General features: G+C 34.1%; 1 protein-coding gene across 1 annotated transcript; it reads left to right on the plus strand.

Annotated features, from left to right (window-relative positions):
• The first annotated feature begins 1,345 nt into the window (after positions 1-1,345).
• LOC110704528 (PRA1 family protein A1-like) lies at positions 1,346-12,085 on the plus strand. Its single transcript, XM_021882334.1, has 9 exons — positions 1,346-1,523; positions 1,788-1,987; positions 6,440-6,480; positions 6,587-6,665; positions 7,409-7,495; positions 7,571-7,659; positions 7,741-7,812; positions 7,906-8,029; positions 11,661-12,085. Exons 2-8 carry the CDS (start codon positions 1,830-1,832, stop codon positions 8,007-8,009), a joined length of 630 nt encoding a protein of 209 aa, XP_021738026.1. The 5' UTR covers positions 1,346-1,523; positions 1,788-1,829; the 3' UTR covers positions 8,010-8,029; positions 11,661-12,085.
• Positions 12,086-20,310: the final 8,225 nt, after the last annotated feature.

Below are 20,310 nucleotides of genomic sequence, written 5' to 3' on the forward strand. Positions count from 1 at the left end.
AAATAACATTTTCAAACATAATTACTCCCATCATAAGCATTTATTTATTAATCTTACTCACAAGCATCTTCAAAGGACCCATTAGCTCATCACAACAAAACTTCACTATTGCAAATAAGAGCTTTACACAATGAAGACATGTCATCAAGGGAAAGCTAGTATCTTAGTACAGTATCACCAAGAGAGGACATATTTCAAGAACCACATGCAATAAAGAGCTACAAAGATAATTAAGATACACCTTGAATACTTTAGCATGTTGAACATTGTTTAGTCCATAATGGCATCATGACCAACAAGAATTATCATCAAGTTAGATAGTGGCAGCAATAACATTTCAGACGTTTGCAATATTAGTGTATACGGTTGCAGGTTCCTAATACAACAAAGCTTAGTACACAAAAGCCAAACTACCTTAAATTCATCTACAGTACAGTTCTTCTAATTTCAAAATCATAATTCAACTAAATTATTCGCAAAATTTGACTACATTTAACAAGATTTAAACTAATATATAGTCAAATTCGGCTACATTCGAGTATATTCAGTAAATTTAACTAAATTCGACTCTAACACAACTAATTCAATGTCAAATTCAACTACCATGCATACCTTTTAATTGACAACCCTAAAACCACAAATTCGTAACAATCAAGTAACCCATAAACCACAAATTTGCATAACTAACACAATAGGCAAATTATCTACTGTAAACCCTATCAAATCAGACCAAAAACACTTTCAACCCTAGCATGCAATTTACTTCATTAAAACCAAGTTCGCGATAATTAGGACTCCAAATAACCCGCTAATCATAAATTGCCATTTACCAAACCATAATTCACATACTTCAGACCATAATTCGCGAAAAAAATCAAAAATTTGAAAATCCTTTACCTCGTCTGCGCTTTATTATCATTCCAATCTTCAAAGCCACATACAAGGACCAAACTTCAATTTTGGGGAAGATGGGATTCTTGAAGAAAGTTGTGGGATTTGTTGAAGAAAGCAGTGGGATTTGTTGAACAACACTCGGGGGAACAGGAGTAGTATAGAGGAGATAGAACAAAGCGGGAAATCAAATAGAACTTGGGGAAGAAGAATGGGAAACACAAAATTAAACGGGTACATTATCTTTCATATGTGTATCGTTATATGTAGGCTGTGTTGAAATACAATAATAAATAGTGCGAATGACTACATTAACCCTGGCTGGCCAAAGACACCACTACACGTTGTTGGGCTGAGTCAAAGCTCCGAGATACGTTAGCTACCCTAGTTATTACATACGAAGTAAGGGATATTAGAATTTTGCAGTCAAATTGCACTCAAATTAAACAAAGGCCCTAAAATAAGCGAACAATTGTTTTGCCTTTTAACTCCAAAAGAGAAACTTTATTGAAAGTCTATTTCACGCCTTCACTATATCCTGCTCCGATCCACAGCCGCGCAGCCGCACTGCCGCACCACTGCACCGCCACAACGCTGCACCTCCGACCGTCGCTCCACCACTGCTCTATCCGGTTAGGCTTTCGAACTTCTTCTCTGCTGCAATAATTTGGATCGAATTATTCAATTTAAGCAGTTTTGAATTAATCGATTTGTTCAATCAAACTGTACAAATAATTCAATCGTTTTATTCAGTCGATTGTAGTCGTAATTTAATTGATTTATTCAATCTTTTTGTTTAATTAAATTGTTTTATTCAATCAATTTATTCAATCTTTTTATCCAATTTAATCGTTTTATTCATTCGATTGTAGTAATAATTCAATTGTTTAATTCAGTCGCTTATAATTTGGGGAAATTGATTTGGGAGCCAAACAACAATGGATTGGGGAAGCGTAACAGCGGAGGATCTGATGGACGCTTTGAGAGAAGTTGATTGGTCGTCTCCACCCCGACCATTTTCTGAATTTTTTTCCAGATTTACCCTTCCTCGCTCTTATGCCAAATGGAACAGCCGCCTCAAATGCAATCTTTACTAGTATGTTTTCTTCTTGTTTCTAATTTATTTATGCAATCTTTACTAGTATGTTTTCTTCTTGTTTCTAATTAATTTTACTTTGATTTTTGAACTAGATTTTATGTTATTAGTACTTTCTATCTATTTGGTAGTAATGGATTTTCGTAAGGAGTAAAGCCCTTTGTGTGTGGTTTTTGGATTCGCTTAAATTTCAGTGAAATTGTTTGCTCAGTATTTTTATTGTGTTATTTCAATGATAATGGAGGAGTCATGATTCATGAAGTAGAGAAGTATTCCTGTTTTGGGTTTGATTCCGAGTAGTTTTATTTAGTTGTGGAGAAACTAGCTTTTACATAGGTAATCCATTTTCTTTTGCTCCATCCATCTTGTAATACTTCCTCCCTTGCTAAATACTTCGTATTGCAGTATTTATTGTTCACCGTTTGAATGTACTAGTTTGACCATGAATATCTTTAATTGTGTGTTAATTAAAAAAAAAAATTATAAGTCAATATTGTGATTGGACATTAAGATATCCCTTGAATTTATTTTCTGTTATATAATAGTGAAGTTTGATCTAAATGAGATATGTTGCAACTCTTTTGTAATGGAAGTAGTGTGGCTGCATTGCAAAGTGTAGGCTTTACACTGTGTTTGGATTTTAGGAAATGGAAGGTAAAGGAAGAGAAGAGTAAGGGATAAGGACAATCACTCTTGTTTGGGTAAAAGATTAGAGGAAGGAAGGGGAAAGGGAAGGAAAGGGAGAGGGAGTAATCCATTTTCCCTTTCTCTTAAATAAGCATAATCCCTCAAAAATTGGAAAGATTTGGAGGGAAAATGGAGCTCACCTTTTCTCTCCCCTCCCCTCTTGCTCTTTCCTTCCCCTTCCTTTCCTTCCTTCTTTGCTATTTAAACAAAGCATTATAGTGTGTTTGGATAAAGAAAGGGGAAGAAAAAGAAGGGGAGGGAAGAATGAAGAGTCTTCCTTCCAATATCTCCATTGTTGGAGAGGTCAATTTCTTACGATTTAATCCATCCATTCCCCCCCCCCCCGCGCTTGCAATCCCCTTCCTTCCTTATTTATATCCAAATGAAAGGTACTCCATCCCTCCATTTCTATTCCCTTCCCTTCCTTCCTTTCCATCCTTTTCCTTCAATCTAAGCATAGTTTTACGGTGTGTTTGGATAGATAATTTGGAAGGAAAAGAAGGGGAGGGGAGAAAGATGAGTTTTCATACCAAATTTCGCCATTATCGGAGAGATCAATTTCTTATAATTTAATCCCTCCATTTCTCTCCCCTCTAATCCTCTTCCTTCCTCATTTGTATCTAAATAAAAGATACTCCATTCCTTCCATCTAAACATAGTTTTACAATTTGCTTGGATAGATAATTAGGAAGAAGAAGAAGGGAAGGGAGAGGGAGAGGAAGGGGAGGCGATGGAAGAAAGATAAAGTTTCTTTTGAAATCTCTCAATTGTTGGAGAAATCAATTTCTTACAATTTAATCTTCTATTTTTCTACCCTCTAAATTACTTCTTTCCTCATTTGTTATCCAAATGAAGATACTCTATCCTTCCATTTCCCTTCTCTTCCTTTCCCTCTATTTCCTCCAATCCAAACAATGTGTTAGTGTTTTTAAAATATTTGTAATAAGCAAGTAATATCTTACGTATCAAATGATACAATAAAGGTAATTAAAAACTTTGATTGTATGAAATTGAGGGCGTACTTGTTGTGAGAGGGCGGACAGTCATAAAATATTTGCTTGGAGAAGTCATATAAAATATGAATAAAATCAGACACAAGAATCTCACATAAAATCCTTCCCAAGAATATGGGGAAGAGGGAAAGAAACTTTATTATTGAAAATTGTTTGGTAGTACAACGATAGCCCCATAACAACTATAATTAGTACAATACGTGATCTAGTAAATATCTCTAACCAATTGTAATTGCCTCAAAAGACACTTCTCAAACACAAATTATTGTTTGGTCGTTAACTTAGACACTCTCAATTTGATAACGACTTCTTGTATATGCACACTTCCTCATTTTTTTGGATACTCTTTCACAATTCCTACCCATGATTGTCAATTTTTTGATAGTTAATATTGATAAGTTGTAATTGTTAGCTCTTAATTTATTCTAGGATGTGATAGTCCTATACTTATATTTTATTAGTTCATAAAGTTCTACATATTAGCTCATAAGCAGTGCATTTTTAAGTATGTTAGAAGTAGGTACCCTTTTTTTTTTTTAAATGCTACACTTGCCTTATTCGGTTGTTTTTTTTTTTCTATAAATGACATACATCCTCTTCTAGAAATCCCTTACGTTTTAATAATATAACTTTACCCACCAATAGTCCCCTCTCTCTCTTACTTTATCATTTCTCATTCCTTCAATGGTTTCTTCTCCCTCTCACACTCCTTTACTTTTAAATAATATAATAACTCCACTTTCTTTTTGATACAATTTTTTTTTTTTTAATTATCCTACCTATCCCACTAACATATTATTTTATTAAAGTCAATAAAATCTCCTAAAACTTCATGCATTCACAACTTTAGCATTAAAAAAAGCGGAGGGAGTACTTTTAATGAATATTTTTTTTTAGGTTTACCAAAGACGAGGTAGCATGTTGGAAAAATGTTGATTAACAAAATTATGACTTCAATAGCTAATATATGCAAAGCACTAGGATCTCTCTTTTTTATGAAGTTAGTGAAAAGGAAAATATTCTATTATGTTTGGAAGGACTAGAACAATTCAAGTTATGGGAATTAGAATTTGAAAGTTATATCACATTCATTTGACTCTCAATGTGGTTTGGAGATCATTCCTTTCGTGTTCACTCTCCAACTTTTTTCAGAGTCACAAGGCATGAGATTGCGTACGTGACGTCTTAAATCGAATTCATTATCCATATACACAAGAAGTAATTATACTTTGTTGCACATTTTTTCTCAACGTTTAAGGGGTGGGTGAAGCTGGTGCTCATGATGATATGGCATGGATGAATTATTATGGGCATGTAATTTATACCTTTATATAGAATATATGGTGGCCAAAGGCTATGTTACTCAGACTCTTTATTTCACCTCCTAGGTAAGATCCTTTGACACTTAATTTTACTTGGATAAGTACCTGTATCGGATATTGGTACCCGAGTCCAAGGTACATTGGCTGCAAGTGTTAAGGGTTGAGTATGTGCTAAAAAGTTTGTGGTAAACAATAATCAGTAACAATGAAGAACGAAAAACAAACAAGCAACTAAACAAGATTTTACCTTGGGAATCTAGTGTTGAGAGAAAACCCACCAATCCACTATGGAGTATACCTTGATGATGAGCTCTCAATACACCTTGAATGCTCACACCTCTCTCTCTCTCTCTTATAGCCTATGAGTAATTTCATGAGGCTTTTCTTTCTTTCTTTCTTTCTTTCAACTTCTCATCATAATCTAATTATGGAATAACATGAGTATGTATAGCTCTAGACATAAGAAACGATCCTATGGACAAATAATAAGTCAGGTCACTTATTCACTTACCCGCAAAACAGAGCGCAAACCCACTCGAAGGCCAGCTTAATGTCCATGCACATGCTGCATGCGCAGACTCCTATGTTGCATGCGTGTAGCTCTCATCTCCTTTGAGCCAATCCACTAATGCATCAATTTTTGCATCTTGTTGCGCATGTGCACTTCTCATGCGCTGCAACACCTTCTCTTCCATGCTCGTTGCTTCAATGCCTTTTCTATATCTAGAAAATGATAAAGAAGAGGAATTCAGTTTCTTGGTACATTCTAATGGTGGCAATAAGTTTTACTAGAAGAATTTCAGCGTTACATGTAGCAGTAGCATTTTTTAGCAGCAAGAAGTATTGAACAATCACATATTACTTAACTGTTCCTTACAGAACCTTATGGCATATCGTTGGCCTTTTCACTACTTTTGCTTTTCTGCATCTTTCTGTATTTATATATTTTATATTCTTCTTGTGCTTGAATGCCTTAATCCCATAAGTGTGGTCGGCTACATGAACCAACATGAGGACTTCCTTGGAGGTCATCCATCCTAATACTACTCTCAATCATTGTGGCTCATGTAAAGCAATGTGACAAAGTTTTACATTGGCTATCAGTGGCCTAATGTAACCCTCTTCCTTTATCCAGGGACTGGCAACAGGAAGCCCACTGGCGGAGTTCATTTATAAATTTTATATTATAATAATATAATATAATTGCTGTCTCTGTACATGTGTCCATATCTCGGAGATAGTCCCTATGTCCTGATGTTTAGGAATTGCTTTATTTGAAGCTAGGTGGATTGAATTGTTTGGACCTAAAAATTGTTATTAATTAACTCTAAATTCAAACATGTTGGGCCTTTTTTCAAATTAAAAAAATACTTGGGTAAGATAATAGATGTTGCCGATGTTGATTATTGTTTTAATTTTGTGTTAAACAGCTATCGTACAAACTACTTTATCATGGTTATCTTCATTCTTGGTGAGTATTTAAATTGAGTTTTCTATCTAAGAAAGACTTATTTGCTAAAACTGTTCATGCTTTGCTATTCCTTCATTTAATTTATGCATTTTGACCAAATTTGCAGGCCTGGGTTTTCTCAGGAGACCGCTTGCAATTTTTGCTGCTGCCTTAACAGCACTCACCATTGCTTTCCTGAATGACAGGTTTGCTCATGTAGTCATTTCTCTTCGTATGGAATAGTTATCACATTATTTGCTAGAACCACTGTATCCCTTTAGCTGTTAAATGCCGTAGAAGCTGTACAAGTATTATCTAGTCAATTATGAGGAGATATCTTTTATTACGTTGTTATCAAAGTAAATTTACTTTAATCCTTTTCATGTAACAAGTTACATATCACCTACTCTTTTCATTTTTCATATTTGGTAACTAGTCTTTTCCAGCAGTTTTTTTGTGTTTTTTTTTTATTCATTTATTTTTGTATGTATTTTTTGTCAACGTATTTTGGAAAGAATTACTATTTGAAGCTCGGCCTTGAAAAGATGGGTGCCCCTTTGAAATTGCGAATGTTGTATTTGTCTTTTATTCATTCTTTATTGTATTGGACTTTTTTAATAGCAGTTTAGCAAATTACATTCTTTCTGGCATCATCATTTGAGGATAGCAAGCTAACAGAGCTCTGTCCCCTAGGGTCATTATTAATTATTTTTTTTTTTCTCTTAATTTGGCTGAAGTGATTTTCCTCTTAAGCTGTGTTCTTGTTCTCACTTGGCTATTAGTCAGTATTAGAATGCAGATTGATGTTTTCATTTGTATTGGATTACCTAATCCCTTTTTTTACCTTCTCAAAATAACTCACATAACATGTTAGTACACATGTCTCTTCTTTTCTCTGGTTTTGACATCCGTGTAATATGTATTTTGTTGGCAATACTATTTTTTGTAGCTTTGCTGGTACGTTTAGTGAGAAGGTAACAAGGAATGTGAGGCGGTTTTCTCCACACATGGCTGCAAAAATGAGGCCTCCACTTACGTATGTCACTTCACCTTGTAGTAATTCCAGTCAAACCTGTCTCTGTGTCTCTTACAAACAATTTGAATGCACCAGGCCTGTCATCCGAGGACGTCCTTCAGCCAAGAGGGCAATATATATTTGTGGACGGCCTCGTTGGGTGTTTGTGTTGATTTTCTCTTCGGGTAAGTCCATGCTTTAACATCCGTTCCTGTTCCAAGGTAATTAATATAGACATGCTAATATGTTCAATCATCTTGTTTTAGTGAGTTTTTTTCTTTGGTTTGCTTCTTGTGGTCTTCTCACTGTTCTATGGGCATTTGCAATTGGACTTCTCGGTAAATGATTCTCTCTTACTGTATTTTTTCATCTTGGATTTCTATTTAACAATTTCATTGCCTTGAAAAAATGACTCCAATGTTTTCCATCAGCCACTCTCCTTCATGCAAGCTTTAGGACTCCGAACTTGAAAGCACGCTTAAATACATTCCGAGAAGAATTTCGCGCAGTTTGGCGAAACTATAGTGAGCTGTAGTTTTTCAAGCTGTACATAATGTAAGTATATTTATGTTTCTTGCTTGACTCTGCTGGGTTTTTCAAAAGTACCATCGGTTGTTTAAGCAGTTTAAGTTCCTGTATGTGATAAATCTATTCTTTTTTATAGTTTTTATCCAAGTTGACTTTTCATATATTCTAGAACAGAAGATAAGTCAATTGATAGGGGAGCAATGGAACTGTGCATTAAAATTGTTTGGATATAATTGATACTTTTAAGTATTATGAACATACCAAAACAGAGAGGACAATCATTGTGAATTAAATTGGAGCAGTTTTATCCTTTCTAACACTTTGGTTTCCAATTGTGGAGGATAAAGGGTAGGGAGGGAAACAGAGGCAATAGAAAGGTTGGTGAGTGGATAGAAAAATTGAGTGCCCATTTTCCATCCAAATCTTTCCAACAATGGAGTGATTTAGTTTCTTAATTAAAAGAGGAAGAAGGATCCCTTACCGCTTTAGTTCTTAAAAGAGGAAGATGGATCCCGTACCGCGCGTTTTAACCAAATAAGGGAAAATGTATCCCTTACTTTCCCTTCCCTTCCTTTTCCTCCAAATTTTCCTATCCAAAATTAGTGTAAATGTAGGATGGTGACAATGAAAAGGCTAGCTACTGTAATGATCAGATTTATTCCTGTAACTGATGGTTATCAATAGGAGATTGGGAGTGGACTCTAATTCCTTGGTCCTTCACTACGCAGTGCTTTACCAGGTTGGGTTAATCCTTACTAAGGGAGAAAAGTTTGCAAAACTAATGACTTAATGAAATAGGAATGGAAACAAATGTACATACTACCTCCGTTTCATATAATTTGCAACGATTTGACATAAAGTGTGAGTAGGAAATTTCTAATCGTTGTAAATTATATGTAATGGAGGGAGTATATAAAGTCATGTCATGTCATAACTATTACTTTATATATTTTTTTTCCTCCACTCCCATTCCACCACTTTTTCCTTAATCCCCAACAGTATCACATAGTATAATACTCATAATATGTAGTCACTCTTCTTAAAATTTTGTTAGGTTTTCCTTACCCCTTAATCCCAATAATTAGACAAGTTTCATACTAAGCTTGTCACTTGATCTCCGGGCTTACATGGCAAAACCACCTTCCTCACCTCAACAATAGGCATTACCTCTAATTTCTTCCTACTAGTAATGATTTCATTCCTCAATGGATTCTTTCATGTATGGCCTTACATCCAATGTAGCTTATATCTCTATCGTATTTAAAAAACAAATATGATAATGTTGCACACCCAACTTTTCATACCATATAATAGTGTTGTGAGGTAGAATATTCCCATCAATCTATGGGGCGTGCTTAGATCACATAAAAGTATAAAATCCTTATAGCACCCTTCTACTTCTATCAATTTACTTCTATTCTATGAGATATTTCCATCCTATTTCCTATACTTTTGAATAATAGATCATAGATAGAGGAAGAAATTTGGACCTTGTAAAACCCTCCCATCTCACGTTTCTGTCCTTGCTTGTAGCTTACCAAATAGTTCTTATTTTTGCCTAACCTAAATTTTTGATATTCCAAGTTTGTCTCCACAATTCAACCTTACACTTCTCGCTTTCTTTTGTCTCATACATATTTTCCGTAATTGAACTTGTCAATCTGTGCATTATTTTGGCAAAAAGAAAAGGGCTAAATGTAGAACCTTGGTTTACTCTTATTTTAATAAAGAATTCTTTTGGTTTCCCAACACTAGTTTAGTTCACACATCGTGCTAGCTCTCACGTCTTTCTTTGTTAGTCAAATCAATATATTTATGTGAATTGTCTTTTCCTGTTAAAACTCATTTAAGTACTTTCTTCATGTACCTTCTTGAGATCAATAAAAACCATGTATATACCATCTTTCTTTTCTCGATAGTTCTCCATTAGTTGTCTCCTATGATCAGTGTATAAAAAGACTAGGCGATTAGAGTAGAATGCCTTTTTAGCTCTAGGCGAGGGGCATTCAAAGAGGCGTACTTAACTACTTAAGGTGCACGAGGCACAACTGAGGTGCACATAAGCAAATTCCTTTAATTGTTTTATATTGTGTGCCTCACTTCAAAGAGTTTGAAGTGCATTGAGCCTAGGCGCAGCAGGACCTTCGTCGCCTAGAGCTTTTTTACACATTCCTAAGATGAACTGCCTTCATAGTTGATCTTTTTAGAATAAAGCCAATTTGGTTCTCCTTAAATTTTAAGCTTCTCAACATTTGTTAAATCACTTGCTCTAAAAGTTTCATAGCATGACTCATTAGTTTGATCCCTCAGACGTTGCTATTGTTCTTATCCAAAACTTTTATAGTATGACTCATCAAGATGCTATTCCCCCCATGACATCTTATTACTTTTTCAAAGTGTCGTCCGTTCGATTCCACTCATTCTCAAACATTTTCAAACCTTAAGAATGTTGCCATCCCTTGCTTTTCTTTTGAATTCTTCAATCCTATTTTTTTTTTTTTTCCCCTTTATCCTTGTTGACTGCTCCCTTTAAATTCTTCACACTTGGACAACAACTTTCAAGATATCTCCACTACATTATAAATATACTTCCAAACAATGAGAATATCCATTCCATTCTTACACCTATCCTTTTGGAGAGTACCAAAGCTTGTATCTAACCAACTTGGTCCTCGAGACACAGTATGTTTGATTCTTCTCCTCTCCATAATTCCTACTAATTCTATTGAACTTTCCATTTAAGAACCGATATTCCATGTCCCAATATGCGTCCTAGTACCCTTACTATAACAATGGACTAGCTCTCTTACCTGCATTTGTCTATCATATGGGAAGCCTTACATATATGACAACAGCCCTGGCTCTGAGATGGTGCAGTCTCTAAGGGCGTCAATCTTGCTGCCCTTACACATTTTCCACTACCCTTGGGTGGGTAGAGTAGCACATTGATGAGAAGTGGACGTTCCAATGGTATCCAAATATTAACTAATGTTTTACGGTAGCTAATACACTGCAAGTCTCCTTTATTCGGGCTCGTGATTAAAGTGACACTCAGCTGCTGGAGTTTCAGCTACAATGACAGAAAATTGTTGGCTTGAACTTGAGTGCTGGATATGAGCAGCTCAACTATTGGCTTCGGTATGAAGTATCAACTCTGTAGTTGCAGAAGATACAAATTGGAGTAAATTTTAAACTTACCCTAGTGTTGTTTGTGCAGATGCATATAGTGGAGAATGGAGATATTTGATTATCTGAAATTTGTTGAAGAGATAATCTTATTTGATGCTTCAAATGTTTTTAAATATAGTTGCCTGAGTAAATAAAAATACTTGAATATTTAAGATTGTCACATTTATTCTTTTGGGGAGGGACATTCTCAAAATGCTTTCTAAATCTTAAGCACTTTTCAAATGGTTTTGAATTGACTCATTGGTTGTTTTGATATAGAAAATATTAAGGCATGTGGTGTTCATGCATTTCATGTACATAATTATGATTGATGCTTCAGATCTATGATATTTAAATTAACCCCTAAATTTAACACACTTTGATAAAATAACTCTTTATGACCTTAGATTTCTGAGGAATGATGTATCGTTTACAATATAGCGCGTGATTTGATTGAATGTTTTGGTAACATTTTTTTATTGTGTTATAGGTTCACAGCATTGATTGAGAGGCTGACCTTTGTCTTAAAAGTTGACATCCAGCGGTGGCCGCAACAAATATCTCAGTTTGCTGGAAACTGAAGGTCGTAATACATCTTTAAAAGCCTTCGGCAGATAACTTGTGGGATTGTAAATTTTCATTTCTGTCATTTTTTTGTTAAAGCACAAGCAATGTTGTATAAGCATGCACGGTTTAGTGGTTTATACTTAACTAGTACTTCGTATGCTTTATGTCTGCGTAACTCAAATTGGGTTATACATTATTTTATACATTGCCCCTGCCTCCTGATGCTCTTTCCCAAAGGAAAGAAAAGGTGAAATTCCTTAGTATCTTTAACTTTATACTTGTATAATTGTAGTTAATCTAGTAAGATTCTAGGTTATATTCCAGATTATAAAATAAAAATTGATGGCATGATTGTACTTGGTGCCTCGTACACGGATATGGCTGTATCATTATGGTAGTGTCATTTAAGGATTTTCTACGATTACACACTTACACATTGCTTTGTCCCATAATTTTTTGCAAAAATTTGACTTGACATGTTCACAAATGCAGAACTAGGGGGTGCTAACAAGCCGAGCTGAGACCGAGCTTAGGGTTCAGTCTCAGCTTGAACTCGACTTCGGTGAGCTAAGGCAAGCCTAAAAATTGGCGTTTTAAATCCCTAGATGCAAGTTTGGCTCGGGAATCGAGGCTCGTTCATAAGATGTTGAGTATAGTCTAGTCACAAATATGCTTGTTTTTAGGGCTGAAAGTTCAGTGTTTGATTTAAATTATGGTCCAAACCAAAATAATTTGGTTTTGGATTTTTCAATCCAAATTCAAATTGGATTTAGATTTGGTCCAAATCTAAGTAAACCGATTTTTGATAAGTAAATCGGATTTAATCCAGCAGAACCAATTTTTGAAAAGCAAATTGGATTCAATACAAATACCGAATTTTGTTTTACCTAATAAAATAAAACTATGCACACTACATAATGAAAATGACAAATAACAAGATCCAAATCGGCAAATAATCATAAATTTATAGAATCAATTATTATGAGGCTTAAATTTGGCCACCAATAATCTCAAAATTAATAGATCTACAAGTTACATACAAAAATTCAAATTCAGTTGTTCTATTGTGCTTCCTTGCATATACCTTTGGCTGATCAAGAGCTTGTACCTAGGGGTGAAAGTTCGGTTTGCGGTGTGGTTTATAGCCCAAACCGAAACCAAACCACATTTATTCGGTTTTGGGATTTTTCAAACCACACCGCACCATATTACTATTGAAACCGAACCAAACCACACCCTTTTAAATTCGATTTCAAAAGAAAACCGAACCACACCGAAATTTTTCATCCTCTTCCTTTTTGCTCCATCTAACTGGTCATTCACTCAAAGATCGCCCATATTGGTTGACATTCTAGGACATAAAAAAAACACAAGTTCTATTATTTTTTGACTTCATATATGTAGGGTAGAAATTAGTATTGGGCTAGGCTATAATTTGGATATGGACTATAATTCAGTTTGGATTTCGATTTTTGGTTTTACAAATCTTAAAACATAAACCAAACCATATTATTTCGGTTTTGGGATTCCTCAAACCGCACTGAACCATATTAGAAAAAAACCGCACTACATTTCAAATTCGGTTTGGTTTGCAGTTTGGTTCGATTTTAAACCGCATTAGTTTTACCCCTACTTGTACCCCTTTGTAGATTGTTGAAATTATTTCTAAGGTCCCTTGATATCATTTATGTATGACTTGAATTTACACCAATTAAAGTATGAGTACCAAATTGATAAAATCAGATTTCATCATTTTTCAATTGTATCGCATGTAAACAAAGGTTCGTAGCGTAATTAGGGATAAGGATTGAGAAATAAACTTGAATTCTGATGAAAGGAAAGGGAAAAGATGAAATCAAATGAGAGAGGAGGAAAGATGATAGCAGATGAGGTAGAAAGGTGGTTGATGAGTTATGAGCTTTAGGATTTTTAGGATTTCTAATTTTTATTTACAAAGGGAAACTAAGATCAGTTATGCCTTTAAAATTGGGCCTAGTTTACAAATCAGGCATGCATATATTTATATAGCATATTCTAGTTTGATTTGGTTTTTTTTTCAGTTTTGAGAAGCCCAAAATCGAAGCCAAACCCGAAAACCAAATTTTAATTTTTTTTCCAATCCGATCCGAACCGAATTACTAATTTTGTTTATTTTTTGACTCGTTATGGTTTTAATCCAAATTACTTTCACCCTTAATTGTTTTCATCAAATCATCCCTTTTCCAACCTGCATACACTCATAATTATATCAATTTTATCAAAATTTGTATGTTAGGTTAAGATGAACTTTAATTTGAGGCAACCCTAATTGATTTATTTCATCAACATAATTTGAAGTAGCTCTAGCTGTTAACTCCACTAGCTCATCATCTTCTTCCTCTTATCCCTACCACCTTCATCATCTTCTTCAAGCCCCTTTAAATTCACCAACAATAACACCTACATGAACAGTTCGAACACCACCATTGCTGCCACCGAAATTAAACAAAACCATATAAAAAAAAACAAAAAATAAAGGGTATGGTTAAACTTAAAAGGTAGGTTTATCATCCGCTTAGATTTTTTCAACAAGAATCTTCATTTCTGCATCCATCTTTTCCAGTTGATGTGTAGTAGGTTTTAGGTTTCTTGGATTTTCTTGCTAGTGGCTAACTCCATTGTTAAGTTTTCCGTCAAGGAATTTTTCCATACTTGTATATGTTTAAAGAGAATTGGTTAAGCCATAAGTGTCAATGCAAAGGTCTCCCTTACGTCCGCATATTAGACAAATTCTTTTTAACAAAACCAGCAAGTAAGCCTTTGCAATCAGTTCTTACCAAGAACTATTTTGGAGGAGAGAAGATTAAGAACTTCTCGATCCCTCTAACGATTGCAAGGATTTCGTTTGGCATTATTGGATGGTTTAACTTAGCTATATTTAAACTTCCACCACAGTATATGGAAAGTCTTTCTTCTTTAATTTTCAATGTTAATTACTAGCATTTCTTTCAATGCTTAAATTATCCTCACTAGTAGGAAGTGTAAGTATAGAGATATTTTTACACATACCTTTTAAATCTTAAACAATTTCAGAATCACCTTTCTTTCGGTTTCAAATTACTTATTTCTTATACAACTGAAAATTTAATTACGTTTATGTATTTTATCATATTTATTTATTTATTATTATTATTATTATTATTATTTTTTTTTTTTTGATAGGATATTTCATAGAGGAGCAACACTTTTTAATTGCTTCAATATAGATTGTCTTAGTGCACAATCTATATAGCTTTTTAATTGTTTTAATATAGATTGTGTTAGTCAACGCTTTTTAATTGTTTTGTTGTAAAAGGTTTATAAGCTTTACATAATTGAGTTTTTAAACACACATACAGTTGAAAATTTAATTATGTTTATGTATTTTATCGTATTGATTTTTTATTTATTTATTTTTTGATAGGATATTTCATAGAGGAGCAACGCTTTTTAATTTCTTTAATATAGATTGTGTTAGTGTACGGTATGTACACACATACTCATCTCTTCCTAGGTAGTATTATTTATCTTGATAGTTTTATTTTATTGTCAGATAGCATCATAATATGTATGAGACGCATGTGTGGAGCATGTTAGGGTCCATGAGAGGGCTATATAAATTATTGTACTATGTGTATGATATGAGAATTATGTTTTCGTGCTCCATGAATTTTTCTGTATGCAAGTTAGAAAGCATGTTCAAATTTATATAAGCATAATTAACTTTTAATTCGCTTGTGAAATCTCGCTAATAAAAGTGAGTAAAGCAAGTAAAGTGAAGTGATTATTTTAATTATGTCTATATAGTATAAAGTATGACCATGATGTCACAGTTAAGTCAAGCATGATTCTTTGTATTAATCACATATTAAGTGGTTAAAGCAAAAAAATTATGGTAAGAGTCGTGCATGTGAACTAAGGGCCTGTTCTCTTTACTTTATTTTTGTTGAACCGAAATTATTTTTACTAAGCTGAAATTATTTTGCTGAACTGAACTTAAATTTACTAAATTGAATTTTTTTTTACTGAACTAAGTTTATTTTTACTTATTCTCTATTATATTTCACCTTAAAGTTATTTAGTTTTACTAAAATAAAATTATTTTTACAAGTCAAACTTTATTTTTGCTGAACATAAATTAGTCAAACTGAATATATTTTTTTAGGTGAAAATAACTGAGCCTAAAAGTTATTCGAGATTAATTAATTAATAGGACATGAATGCATGATGCTTGTAATCGGATCCCTACAAGTATTAAGTACAGAGTAAGTTTAGTGTTTTAATACTTAGTCTACTAATTGTAGTGTGAGATGTTGCACTACTATAAGTTTAGTGGAATTTATAAGGTTTTTACTGTTATTTGGATGTAGGGAGTGCATCTTATTTTGGAAAGTTAGTCATTTTCCTATAGAAGCAGTGGGGTTTTCAAAGGACAATAAATATTGTTACCACGACTACCCATGATGGCTGATTCCAGTTCATCTCACCCATTTAAAGAAAGAAATAAAGAAAGAATCAATATAGAATCATAAAGTCAAAACAAGTGACATTTGCTTATAAATGCACGTTAATTATTGTTTAATGCACCATTTTGGATTTATTGAGTTTAATTCGTAAGTCAAAGCCGTAATTCATCCAAGTCATACCCCCATGTTTTACCCTCTTACGCAAAAGCCTAACCAGAATTCACAATTACAAACCCTGACATATAAATCAATATGATCAACACAGAATTACAAGCTTAAACTATAAATTTCACCATTTTCAAGCAGAATTCTAACAAAAACAACATGGTTTGCAAAAAAAAAAAAAAAAAAAAAAAAAAAAAAAAAAAACAATTATACAAACGTATTCTACCATAATTGAGTAAAAGAGAAACACAACACTTTCAATTTAAGAGAAAAGTGATAAGGGAATGGAATTTACCCTCAGCAACGTAGATTATTACAACTTTTGGAGAAAGTTCGCCTTCATGCCACATTAATTAATTGTCATCTTCAACAAGAAAGCTTGAACACTTTTTTTTTTTTAGGAATGTTTTTTTCTCATATGTAAATGTGAATGAAGCTTCTAAGAGAAGCTTCCCTTATGAAGCCTCTTAGCTTTCTCCCGCCAAAAGACATGATGGCTTTTCATCTACCAATGTAAGCTCTCATTGGCTCTTATTAGATACCTATGTCAGAATTAGATAATTAATGTATGAAAAACCCAGAGTTTAGGAAGGCTAATTAACCTGTAATAGCAAGTTGTCGCCCTCTGACCATCTGTCCAGTACCCTATTTGCAGCTTTTGTAAGTTTAGTGGTATAGAAACCTAAAAATGTCTCCCCAAAATCAAACCCGATGATGAACAACCTTTCACCATCATTATTGGTCGGAGTGCTTAAAACCCATATTCAGTCAAACACAGCTTACAAATTAGTCAACAAATCAGTCCAAACATTTAGTCAAACTCAGTCCAACTCACATATTAGCCCAAACCCTTTTTAATTCATTTTGTTTTATTTATTAATTAAGCCCAATTAATAAATAATAAAACCCTCAGCTTGAAATTAGTCCAGAGTAACTGAAACAACACCTAATTATCACGTGCTTAATGCTTAAGTAAAATATTAAAATGAATTTGGACGAAATTCTGGAAAAGAGAATTGCGGTGTCACGGCAAAAATGTCGCGCCACGGCAATCTTTGTTGTGTCACGGCAAATTGCGCCGTGTCGCGGCAATTTCTGCCGTGATGCGGCAAAATTCTAGGTTTCTCTGCGGCGCATTTCATTTCTGGGGTTTCGTGCATCACCCTGCTCATTTCCTCTATAGATACGAAGCTGATTTCTCAGTTTCGGGGACCGAATCATTCTCTTTCTCTCTTATGCTTTAGCCTAAATACTAGCCTACCCTATTATTTCACAATACATCCCTTAAGCACTTCCCGGAGTCCGTACTTTACCCGAAGTTCTTCACTTAAACCAAGGCGTGAAAGGTAGAACTATTTGAGGGTTTGGCCCCAAATTAACTCTACTTTAATTTAATTTAGTTTCCATTGTTGTTTATTATTTTCCTTGAAGTTGCTAACGCGTTTATTGTTTTATAATTGCAGGCCAAAGTAACGAATCATGTTCCTTTTGTTCCTATTATTTTTCTAACGATTTTTATTATGTTTTTCATATACTAATCGTTATTATTATTATGGTTAAATTGCTTACAATGTTGATGTTTATTCTATTATTATTATTCAGCACCATATTGCATGTTAAAGGGATTATGTAATTGAATATAATGCGTAATAAGATAATTTGGACGACCGGTTTAGGTTCCTTTTTAATCTTGTTGTTAATTGAAGTAATCACGATATTTTAGAATTATATGTTGCACAAGATATACTTATCACAATAAGAATCGAGTAGAGGCCAATACGGGCGAATGTGACTCCATGACTCACTTCGTACCATCATCCCCGATCCTCCTTTCGTGGTTCCGAACAATATGGAGTTAGTAAACTCATGGATTATGAATGGGGTGTAACCTTCACGGGTAAATCGTTGTTGCCTATCGTTGTCCCTTATTCATGGTTGCCTTAAATGATCCATGAAGAGTTTATAAGTTCCTTAAAAACTTGTTGGCGGCTCCCTACTTTCCTTGTCCCTTATTCACAATATGCTTAACGTAGGCGCGCTTCGAATGACGCCTACAAGTGGGTGACAGGCTAAAGTCGTATCACCTAATCAAAAGAATTACCTAAGTCCTCTAGCTAAAGTAGATAGGGAAGTAGGGTCGAATCCACAGGGAAACAAGTCTTTCTATTCCTAATTAATTAAAATAATCTAAATTATCAAGTAACCAAATTATTTTTAATGAGATTAAACTAATAATTAAACTAAAGCAAGTTGAATAAGGGAGGAAAACAATAATAAAAGGCCTAGGGTATAGGTTCACCAATAATTAATATTCCAGGGTAAAACATAACAATCAATTATCAATGCAAAAATTAATCGGATCATAAAGGGCTTTCGCTACGTATTACAATCACATAATTAACTTAGCGGTATTAAATCGCATCTCTCGAATCTTGACTTAACCATTTATAAATAAACCTCCCTATTGAATGATGCGTTTCTTGATTCGTTTGGTCTTAAGTTTAAACAAGCTTCACTCGTTTGTTTTCGCCTAAGGGTTCTAAATCTGATTTCAAGGCTTCACTCACCTTAATCTCGTGATTTAGGGTTTTTTTTAGGATAGTTTGAATTAGCTTCACTCACTAATTAATCTAACCTCTCTTAAATCAGGTTTCACTCGCCTAATCTAAGGGTTTTTATGTTTAACTTCACTCGTCAAACACAAAGAAAACTTGGAAAGAATCGTTCCAAATTAACAAGCAATAAAGCTAGGTTTTAATCAACAAAACAAACATGTATAATTCGAAGTTTACAACCTTTATTTATAGACTCAAAACTAATCCTAAACCTAATCAAATTAGAAGACTAATCCTAATTGAATTAGAATCCCATTTGACCTAGAAAACCTAAGAAAACCTAAACTTGATCCCCAAGTTCCTAATTCGGATATGACTAAACTAACTAAGTTTAATTCAACTTAGATTAGGTTATTCAATCCTCCTAAAACTCCTAGACACGCCTAAAAACCAAAGTCAAGTCCTAATCCACTTAGGAACTTACTTTGCTAAAAACAAGTCCTAATTCAAATAGGAACTCTCTTTCGCTAAAGACAAGTCCTAATTCAAATAAGAACTCACTAGACCAAAACAATTCCTAATCAAAATAGAAATCCTAATGCTTAAAACAAGAAAAACCCTTTCAAGTGAAAGGTAAAAACTTGTAAGCCAAATCTTATCTAAGAAACATTAAAGAAACGGACCAAGAAAGGAAACCTTGAATGCTCCCGCGTCATACTCCCCCTCTTGAAAACGAACTTGTCCTCAAGTGACATCATAACAAGGAACGAGATCATTTGCGCTAAGAGAAGCACAAACGCCTTCACCAAGTAGCACTTGAAATGTATCATAATTCTCCCTATGCACGATTTTAAAAGGCCCTTCATCAAAGGATTCATGCTTGTCTTTGCGGTTGTTGTATAACTTCTGTGCACTCAAAGAAAACCACACATAGTCACCTATCTCAAATGGAGACTTACGAACAAGTTGAAGCACTCTATCTTGCTGCTTGTCTTTCTTCTTCCTTTTACTTGAACCACCTTCATCATAAGTAGAAAGAGAAATAGCCTTTCTGCCATCATGTTGCATAGGTTCGAATTTAGGAGGCAAAGGTTTTAATCCAATCCATCTCCCTTTATGTAGAAGCGAAACCACATTCTTCTTTGCAAGATAGATCACATCACGATCAAATTGCCAAAGACGACCTAGCAACAAAGCACATGCATCCATAGGAACAACATCACACCATACTTTATCTTCAAAGTCACCAATTGTAAAAGAAACCAATGCTTGTTTCGAAACATGTACTCTTCCAACATTTGTGAGCCAATTAAGTTTGTAAGGATTAGGATGGTTTCTAGTCTCAAGCTGCAATGTATCCGTCATCTTC

Source organism: Chenopodium quinoa, unplaced genomic scaffold, assembly GCF_001683475.1.
Source record: "Chenopodium quinoa cultivar QQ74 unplaced genomic scaffold, ASM168347v1, whole genome shotgun sequence".
Lineage (NCBI taxonomy): Eukaryota > Viridiplantae > Streptophyta > Magnoliopsida > Caryophyllales > Amaranthaceae > Chenopodium > Chenopodium quinoa.

What these genes read in the sequence shown, in the direction of transcription:
- LOC110704528 (XM_021882334.1), top strand. Translation starts at nt 1,830, where the DNA reads ATGGATTGGGGAAGCGTAACAGCGGAGGATCTGATGGACGCTTTGAGA. An exon ending in AAAATGAGGCCTCCACTTAC is followed by an intron (nt 7,496 to 7,570) that starts GTATGTCACTTC and finishes TGAATGCACCAG; the next exon opens with GCCTGTCATCCGAGGACGTC. An exon ending in TGTGTTGATTTTCTCTTCGG is followed by an intron (nt 7,660 to 7,740) that starts GTAAGTCCATGC and finishes ATCTTGTTTTAG; the next exon opens with TGAGTTTTTTTCTTTGGTTT.